This window comes from Eleutherodactylus coqui, chromosome 6, assembly GCF_035609145.1.
Source record: "Eleutherodactylus coqui strain aEleCoq1 chromosome 6, aEleCoq1.hap1, whole genome shotgun sequence".
NCBI classification, from domain to species: Eukaryota; Metazoa; Chordata; class Amphibia; order Anura; family Eleutherodactylidae; genus Eleutherodactylus; species Eleutherodactylus coqui.
In genome coordinates, this window is record NC_089842.1 from 71,302,876 (window position 1) to 71,313,421 (window position 10,546).

Genomic DNA, 10,546 nt, shown 5'->3' on the forward strand with positions numbered 1-10,546 from the left:
ACCTGTATCATGTGGATGGATCCCACAATCCATAGCTACGAAACTGAGTCAGAAACCACATAGACAGCAGAGTTTTCCAATTCTTTGCTTTATATATTCCAAATTTCAGGATGCATAATCGAAGGTATTCATGCACCGTGATAGCTGTTCAAAAGTCCAGATGTGTGAGAAGCACCTTAGAAGGAAAGGGGAGGTTCCCCCGAAACTTTGCTGCTGTTAGCATGTCATGACGCTATTTTCCAGCCCCACATGGACTTTTGAAAACTAGAACAGCTATCACATTGTTGCATTAGCACAAATATGTTGCATTATGTATCCTGAAATTTGGAATATTTAAAGCAAAGTATTTGAAAAGTTTGGTGTCTATGAATTTTCTGAAGCAATTCAGTCTTCATAATTTACAGGACTGCTGGATGCTGCATTGCTCTGTGCAGCGGTTAGTCTGACTCCTCCCCCTGTCTCCTGCTCTCCAGCACTCACTGTACTCTGAGTGCAGGAAAACAGTAGGAGGAGTTGGCTGTGCTCTGCATAGTGTCCAGCCATAGGCAGTATTGTGAGCTATGCTGTGAATTATGAAGATTGCCCATATAAAAGGACAGTATTTTGAGTTTTACTGTGGGACCTTATGAGTTCTATGTACACCCCTGGTCTTGACTCGTATACATACTTTCAGTATTTGTAACTGAATAAATCTCCTGACTTAGTTCATTATAATTCTTGCTGTGATGCTTTCCAATGGGAAGAGGAGTTAGACTAAGCTCTGCATGAAGCCACATAGTACCTGGCAGTACTGTAAGTTCTGAAGATTGATCTGCTGCTGGTTGGAGTTTCGGATGGTGTGGGCACTGGCCCTTGGAGGGGTCACAGAGTGGGCACTATTCTGAGTTTTGCTATAGGACTCCATGAGTTCTGTGTACGTTATTGGTCTTGGCTCATTTACATGCTTCCGGTATTTGTAAATGAATAAATCTCATAATCGGGTTCCTCGTCAAGTCTTTGTGTGATATTCTGTTTAATACTAATTGGTACTTCACATTCCCAATCAATGTCTTGCTTCCTTTACAGAAAGGGAGTCTGCTGGCCAAAGCTCAGAACAGCTGTCCAGTGTACTGTAAGGAAATACCCAGAAGTTTGGAGCAGCAACTTCAAGAACACAGGTGAACATGAGATCCAGTCATTAGCACATACTTAGATGTAGCTTCTCAAATTCAAGGCGCTCTTCTCCCTAGCTGGTGGTTCTTTGGTGGGACAGGCCATGTTCCAATAGGAATTAGCTGTGAGCTATGAGACGGGAAGTGTTAATTGAACAGCAGGTGGGCTTTAAATTACACTAAAATTGTAAGGCGGTTGCTATATCTAAATATATATACAGAGCAGAAGCATATAGTTCCTCTTTATTTGGCTCATGAATAGTGTCTTCGTCATGAGTACGTGATAGACTTGGTGTAATCATGGGTATTACTGGGCAACAATTTGCAATGTTTTGTTGTTTTTTTTTTAAGTAAAGACTACATTCAGTATATCTTCAGATTTGAAAGTTTCTAATTTGTTGTAATACTTTATTGTTCTACTGTATTGTTGTCTATGTTTTGTTGCCTAATTAGTCATTACTGAGGAGTAATCCTTTTCACTTTCAAACACATAGGTTACATCAGAAGCGGCTCTTCCTGCAGAAGCAACCACAGCTACAGGCTTATTTCAACCAGATGCAGATAGCAGAAAACACTTATCCAATGCAAGGGCCGCAGCTCCCATTGTCACACCAGGAATCTGTGCAACAGAATCAGTTCAACTTGTCACAGCCACTGAGCCCAGTGTTGGAGCCTGCATCCGACGAAATGCAATACGATCCATTCTTAAGTCATTATCACAAGCTGCATTCCCAGCAGATGCAACACATGGTACAGCCCACCCAACCGCAGGTCCTAAATCAAGTTCATGTGCAGCAGTCGCCCCTACAGTATGCCTACCAGACGTGTGAATTATCTGGGGTGCCAACACATGAATCCGAATATACAAACCAATGCCAGTATTCTGTAGATACAAGTCAACAGAGTGGAGTGGCATTGCATGAAACCCTTGTTAGTCCAACAGGACACGATCCTCAAACATCTTACACAACATTGAACCTCAATGAGCCTTATGACTGTGAGATGATGGAAACTGTTGACTCTCAGCACAGTGGCTATGTTTTGGTCAATTAGTCCTTCAGAAGATTACTGTATTGTGACAGTAGGTTTTTAAGATGTAGGAGGAGAAAGCTTGCTTGTAACTACTTTTTTCTTTTGCCGGAACGAAGAAGCCGTCTACTCGATAAGGAATCTAGCTTACAGAGCAGAATTGTATGGATGGATTGTATGGAGAGAAAAAAAAAGGCGTCCTGCAAGGAAATAATGAGGAGAACATTTTATGGATCTTCTAGCGAAGAAGACCCTGACTTTTCCAAAACACCAAACTCTGCTACTAGATTAGCATTTTGGTCCTCCAAAGGACCTGCAGCGTGGAGCTCTCGTATGACGAAGCACCATTGAAAGCAATATAGTTTTTGTTCTTCAGGAAAAAAAATGTAGTGACTCTAATGTTGCAATCAAAAACTTCTTGTAAATGGATTTTAGGAAAAAAAAACTTCTAATCTAAGCTACTGAGATGGGCAGCAAGCACCTTTCCAAACATTGTGGAGAAGCAAAGAATGGACTCTAGTGACCAGTTACTACACTACTGTTTGGAGGTACACATGTCACGGTGAACCTCGGCAAAGTCAAAAGACTCGGTGTGATGACTTTACTAAGGGGGGTGACACCGAATAGACTCAGTTTGCTCAAAGTCAAATTGACTGAACAGAAAAATAAGCTTCCCATATTTTATGAGTTTGAGATCCTAGATAACTGTTTGGCAGTAGACCAGGATGTGTCGTACATTGGTGGTAGAACATATAAGAGATATTCTATAGAGTTCCCTCGGTCGGAAATCCAGTAGGTTTCAGGAGGTGAAACAAATTGTTACGAAACTGTCAATTTTTAGCATAATGAAGAAATAATAATCTTGACTGTGTTTTCAGGTCACAGTAATACCATATGTTGCTGTTTGTTGACAAAGCTTTGTACATTTGGTAAACTATTTAGATTTTAGTCAGGAAAACTCAAAATGAGCTACAAAAACTATGTGATGTGTGGTAGTTTTGTGCCTTTATGGGTTCTTTTTCATAATAGAGTAATACCTTTTCTTTTTTTTTTTTTTCTTCCGAATGAAATCCAGTTAGACCATACCCCATTTCTATCAATGCTACATCCAAAGTCGATTCAGAGTTTGTGTGTATGTACGTCTGTTCCACTGTGTGGAAAGCAAAAAGCGTTTAATTCAATGTTTTGATTGCTCATTTGTAGAAAGGAAATGTTTTAAAAAAGTATTATAGCAATATTTAATTCTATTTAATGTCATGAACTGTTGATATTAACCATGGCAATTGATGTTTCATGAAGAAGCTGAAGTGAGGGAGTTATTGTACCCTACCTATGAGTCGATCAGAGGAGAGTTGTATTCGATATAGGTTACACTAGCCATAGACGTAACCTCAGATTCAGTATACCTACCAGATGACATGTTGCACTTTCTGTAGAGTTGAGGTTAAATATAGCCATAGTGTGGTAGATTGTTCCATTATATCGCCACCTTTTTTGGATAGAAGAAGAAAAGGTAATAGTATTAATTTACTTCCCCCTCTTTCCATAGTAGAGTAGACACATTTGTTGTGTGCTCTCTGAGCCACATAACACTAATTGATGTGTATGTACCTTTGTGCACATATATCTTTCTTTGATAAGCGATAGTAACCTATCAGAAAACGGCATTAGTGGCTCGTCCTGGGATCCCCACCAATCACTAGAGACCGCAGGGCTAGGAGATAAAGGATTACTGGGCTTGGAAGATTGCCCTAAAGGGGATGCACAACCCCTTTCAGAATGTGGCTGACCATTCCAGGTCCCGCTCCTGGCAAATGGCTCATCTTGCTGGAGGAAGTTGGGGCCAGCTAGACATTTGTAAATGTGTTATTATGGGACACCAATTCACATGTAATCACAAGGCCGACGCATGGTCTTCCCACATGGGAGCCGCTCTGTTAAGGCCATAGAGAAGGATTTGAAGCACACATAGGGCATATGAATAGGGGATTCTGTCTTGAAACAACCCTTTTATGGCTCTTTTACACAGCCCGATGGTTGACCACAAACATTAATTTGCCTGATCGGGCCATGAGAATATGATCCCAATCAGCCAAGCGATGAGCAAATGCTTATTTGTGCTGCAGTAAAAATGATTGTTGTCAGCATCACATTTCGCCATGTGAGCAAGTGGATGTGCTGCTAACAGCAATGAAACTGTATAGGGGATGAATGATCGCCTGCATGATTATTTGTCCCCCATACAGCCAACATCAAACTGTTTAAAGGCCGTGTAAATTAACTTGTTGATTGACACTTATCAAATGGCAAGAATCTGCCCTTGATAGAGGGCTCTTAGCCCGTCCTTTCTAGCCATTTTTGGAGATTAGAGAACCCATCCATGCCATCTTCTGATATGTTCTTTGGTGTATTAGAATGTTATAAAATGTGCACAAAGATAGACTTTAAAGGGGTTACTTGAGATGAGAAATGGGCAGTCGATGTTTTTTCCAGAAACTGCTCTACTGTTCTCCATGGGCTGCATCTGGTATTGCAGCTCATTTAAGTGCAATACCCGACTACCTTTTTTGTAATCTCAGACAACCCCTTCATACTGACCACAACCCAAGGCTTCACTTTTGTTACTGACATTTGCAAAAACTAAGACAGACATCGAAGAGGGTAACTAATCTTCAAACATGATTTGTTATTTTCTTTATAAAGGTTCTCGACTGAAACAGGTATTTAAAAAAAAAAATTATTAACTCTCTTGAGAAGAGAATGGCAAGGCTTGACTGCTGCTAAGCTGCCTTCCCCCTTCTTTGCTGCGAGCACAGTGCCAGTCCGGCTCATTTGAGACCGGTTACCAGAGATACCCTGCCGTTACGTAGAGATGTGGGAGAGGAAATTCCTTAGCAACCAGTCTTAGATTGTTCTTTCGGTCATCTTAAACTGACTCTGAGTTGACGGCAAGGGAGAGGCAAAGCGTCTTGGCAGTACTCATGCCGCCCTGCTCTTACATACTAATCAAAGTGGGTTTTTTTGTTTTTTTTTTAATACATTTTGATAGAGAACAAATATAAAAGACCATAAAAAAAATCAACCCAATGGTCAGACTATTACATGGTACAAAGAACCAAGTTTAGGATTTTCCTATTTATAAAATCACGGCTTTGTTCATCTATGAAAATTGAATGTGTTTTATTTTTTTGTAAATAAATGACAAATTCCTGCAAACATCACCAATTAGGACTAATTTTACTAAGAAAAAGAGTAAAGGTGCATCATTTCATTTTTGGCTGCTTACTTGGATTTTTATGTTCGCCGCTTGACACTTTTCCCAATTTGTTTAAAGGGAGCCTCTTAGAATTTCAAATTTCATTTGCGTTTTATATATAACATAGGCCTGTCTCTTCTAGTTAAGGTACCTTTACACGGAGTGACTATCGCCTGATTAATCACTTGAAACAGTGATTTTTGTCGATTAGTCATAACGTGTACACAGCCACTAATGGCACCAAGTTAGGATTGGCTCAGTAGTCACTAGTCGCTTTGTTTCAGCTCACTGGAAGGAAGTGATGAGTGACTTCTCGCTCTTTGTAAACAGGAGTCGGTCAATCTTTGAACAACTGCCTGTTCAATGTAAATGGCGGTGGGCGGCTGGAAGAGATCTCAGGCGCGCTCCTCCTCCAATCATTGAACAACTATCTACCACGTGTGGAAACATAGGAGCGAAAGGCATTGGGAAGACTGTCAGATGCTTATATGACCAACAGTTGCCCCGTGTAAAGGTGGCTTTAGTTAGCTGTTGCCATTGTAAAGAATTGCAGGGATGGCTGTCCAGGAATGAGCATACAAACATGGTGTGTTCAACTCCTGCTCAAGACAGGACTTCCTATCCCTTGTCGAGAGAATTGGAGATTTGTTTACAGCTGTTGACAGCACTACTTCCTGAAGATCTCTATGGTTGCATGACTATGGGGTTTTCTGGGACTCCAATATTGATGACCTGTTATAAGAATAACTCCTCAATATTGGAGTCCTGAAAAACCACTTCAAAGAGGTTACCCAACATTACGAAAAAAAGGGTTTCATTTTGTTTTCTGGAAACTATGCCACTCTGGTCCATAGGTCATCATTGGTATTGCAGCTCATCTCCATTTACTTGAGTTGAGCCAAGTTGTAATGCCAAACACCGCACACAGAGTGAAGCTGTTTCTGGGAAATAGAAATCATGCACTTATTTTCTAATCCCATACAATCCCTTTAATTCAATTAGCACAGAATGTGAAAAAAAACCAAAAACATTTTGACAGATTTAACTTTAATTGATCTGGTGGAACTTGTAAATGAATTTTACATGTATAGCAAATATTGTATAATTAAAGGGAACTAAATTAGGTAATGCAGTCTCTCATCTGGGTTACGGAAAATCTGAGAAAAGTTTTTAATTTGATGTTTAACCATCAAAACAATAAAAAAAAAATGCTTTACAGAATTTCTATGCTGTATAATCTAAAAACCGCCCTTGAAGCACCTTGTACACTACTCCAAAAAAAAGCTGTATGGGAAGAGCACTAAGATGGGTGCTTCTGCTTGATCGATAGGTGGAGGGGTCTCAGCACCCGGAACCCCACCAATGTCTATTAAAAACCTGGTTACAAAGGTGTGAATAGCTTTTAAGGCAAATATATAATACCAGTGATTGGTGGAGAGATTCTGCCTGTTGCAATCTTTTAATATGACTATATTTTTTTGTATTGTAAGCAATACAATAAAAAGTTTCTTGGTGTTTTCAGGGGGAATCGTCAAGTTATAAATGCATTTTTTCACTTTTGTTTTTTGGTTACTTTTCTCCAAACTTTATTTTCCTACTGTGCATATTGTTACCAGAAATCACTTCATTGATGCCTTCAAAAAATTGGTTGGTAGATGAGAAATTGATCTTTATAAGGAAAAATATAAGCTCTTTTCCTCGTTTTAGAAAATAAACAAAAATAGTAAAAAAAAAAAAATTACATTTCAGTAGATCTGGACTTTTGATCGTTAAAATGCAATTGGCTTCTGGAAAGAAAATCGGGCTTTAGGTTTAAAGGCGTTGTCTGGCTGTAAACTATTGGTGGCCTATCAACAAGATAGCCCATTAATAGTAGATTAGCTGGAGTCTGCCACCCGGGACCCCTACCAATCAGATGTTCACCAGGCCGTTGCGGTTGTGCAATGAGTTGATTTCTGCAGGAAGCAGACAGCGTCACTTCCACTGCAGTGGCCTGGCTTCATATTACAGGCAAAGTTTCCATTGAAGTGATTGTGATCTTTGTGTGTAATACCAAGCCTGGCCACTGCAGTAGGAACAGAGCTGTCTGCTCCCTGCAGAAATCAATTCTGTGCATGAGCACAATAGCCTGTCAATAGCTGATCATTAGCTTCAGATCCCCAACAATCTACTATTGATGGCCTCTCCTAAGGATAAGCTATCAATAGTTGGCAATTGGACAAGTCCTTTTAAGTTTTTTTTCGTAACAGTTATGAAGGGTGATCACTTTCACTAGAGCAAAGCCATTAATGTAATAGTATGCTCAGCATTGAAATATAATTTAAAAACATATACACATAGAGATCCCACTCCTATACTGTATGTACACGCCATTATTACATGTAATGCTTCCTTCTGGTAATTGGGAATGTTAGACAATTGGGATACATAGGGCCCAATGTATACAACCTCTTCTCAAAGAGTAACAGGGGCCATGTTGCCGGTAGCACCCAGAGTCTTTAATTTCCTATAGAGGATGGACTTATTACTGTATTATGACTAGACATCCATCTACATTAGATCTACTGGAGAAATTATTACAATCTACGGCAAAAATTGCCCGGTACTATGATAGCCAGAAAAATCTGTGATGTTACATACTCTTGTATAAAAAAGAAAAAAATATTATAGAGGTGATATATTTATTGGCCAACAAGAAAAAATATATTTGACAGCTTTCGGAGCACCGCGGGCCCCTTCATCAGGCAAATGAAGAACTGCGAGAAAGGCGCAATATTTAAATAATGTACAGTATCAATCCATGTAAAATCTCTTGCTATTAAACCATTCACAATTTTATTATAATTAGTCAACACACAAGGCTTGCTTCATTGGTCTTAATTTATAATAACCCAGAGAACCTCTATAACGCGAACCTGTTATAGTGAAAACATAGTCTAATCTGATGGCATCATGTTATAGAGCAGGAGGAGATGAGCACGCTGATATATAATTTTGGTAGAAAACTCATGATAACTTGTTCATGTAAATCTCTGATCATTCAGGGCCTAGGAGTCCAGTGGGCGGTCCTTCTGATTAAAGTCACCCTCTGGTTTTGAGACAACATTCTGTCCTGGGACTAGAGAGTGGAGGGGGTACATTACTTGCAGCTCATTCTGTCAACCATCCATTCTTTCTGCTGTTTTTGGGTAGCCAGGATGGTTTCCACCATTTTCTAATTATACTATGCACTGCTCTGTGATTGGCCAGGGCTAATTATGTGATCAGCGCTTGCCAATCACAAAGCAGGTGTAATGCATTGTTAGTCATAACACTACGAATGCATTATAGACCATTAGGTAGTCTAAGGGTGGCAGGGGCTGAATGGAGGATTACACATTGCAATCAACTGCAGGTAACGTACCGCATCCACCCTTCGAAGGACAGAATTTCGTACTGAAATCGGGTTGCTTTGACAGCTTTCTATCAATGGTGTGCAAACAGGGTTAGCTGTCAATCACTGATAGGACCACCCACGGGACTCAAAATTAGCTGGAATTTACATGACTAACTCACAGATATACAGAATATCCTTTCTCACATCTACTAATGCATTACATCTACAGCAGGCATATCCAATCTTCTCAGTTCTTCCTGTTCTATATCATGCTGTCTGTGGATCGCACTGTATTTTCAATATGGCTGGTTTCTTTTAAGGACTGTCAAAAGAAATACACAGTTGGAGGGTGCAAAAGTTGTAGGGTGCCTCAGGTGTTGTTATATTGGTCTTTGAATACATATAGGCGTTGTCAAGGTGAGAGCTGCCTAAGAAACACCTTAATATGATGCAATGTGTAAATTAACTAGGAAACCTAAAATCATCAACCATCAGTTGGCTATAAATGCAGATGACTGGCAGCCACCTTACTCTGCATGGTAACAGAGCGGAAGTATGGTTGAGCTCTATCAATATTAGCAGCTTTACTGCTAGATAGCGATGGAAGCTGTCAATGGAGTAGAGATCTTCATTCAGGTATATATTAGAGCGCTTTTACATGGGCCAATAGTTGCCCAAGTAATCACTTGAGCGATTATGGATGACTGTCGTCCTATACAAATACGGAACCTTACAGGGCGAGAGAACGTTTAAATGGCCGACAGTCACTAACAATCAAGCAGTCGTTCATCTATGAACAACTGTCCGTTTACTGTGAATGGAGATGGGCGGCCGGAAGAGATCTCTGGCCCGTCCCACCACCATTCAATGAGCGATCATTGCTCCTTTTTCGAAGCAGAGAAGCGATACTTGCTGGGACGGCTGTCGGTCGTTCCATGTAAAAGTACTCTTAGGTTGTCTGATGGCTTCATGAATCAGTGGAAACCTGGTTTTCACTTCATTTGCCCTTTAAATATACCCCATAAGTGGTAATAAAATTAAACTATTTCAGTCTTGTCATTCCAATGCCTTGATACTCTAAGCGTAATAAAACATTTCAGTGTTAAAGCCTCCATTTTCCCGCACATTCACATCTTTATTTTTATGTCTGTCTCATAAACTATTGAAAATCATTGAAGGGGAAAAAAATGCAATAATTTATATTTTCATCTTTTCTTCGTAGACACCTCCGGTGGTGACTAGGTTAATAGTATCTGGTTTTGTCATGAATGGAGCTGTCATATGAAATCTCTAATCTCTGGATACTCTCTTTTATTATCATTTCCAGGGTAGTTTGTTGAAATGTCCTAATTACGGTAGTCGTTTGACTGTTTTGCTCAACGCACAAGGGACATTGTCAATTACAGTTTGTCTACTTTATTGCAGCAGAAATGGATAATGTGGTTTGCGTAATAATAAAGATGTTTCAGTATAAGACTTTTGTGGTATTTTCTGTCACTGTAACAATTCTTTGTATTGACTTTACGCCTACATAAGCATTACACTGCTGGATCCTGTTTAACCAGTGGCGTACATAGAAGAAAGGGCATCTGTTGGGTTTTGCTACCTGGAGGACAAGGGTCTGATGTTTGTTTCCACCCTACATGACTTTTGAGCTAATGCCCCATTTTCTTATGGAGAGGGGAGTTCTGACGGGTGCACACCACTCAAGGGCTGAGACAAACAAGAGCTAGC

At 39.9% G+C, this 10,546-nt stretch overlaps 1 protein-coding gene across 1 annotated transcript in view; it reads left to right on the forward strand.

Moving 5' to 3' along the window:
• The window catches only part of SIK2 (salt inducible kinase 2), a 143,640-nt gene extending 133,354 nt beyond the window's left edge, over positions 1-10,286 (forward strand). Inside the window, exons 15-16 of the mRNA XM_066606967.1 lie at positions 1,066-1,157; positions 1,646-10,286. Coding sequence (XP_066463064.1) covers positions 1,066-1,157; positions 1,646-2,204 — 651 coding nt within the window. The 3' untranslated portion in view covers positions 2,205-10,286. The remainder of the gene's footprint in view (positions 1-1,065; positions 1,158-1,645) is intronic.
• Positions 10,287-10,546: the final 260 nt, after the last annotated feature.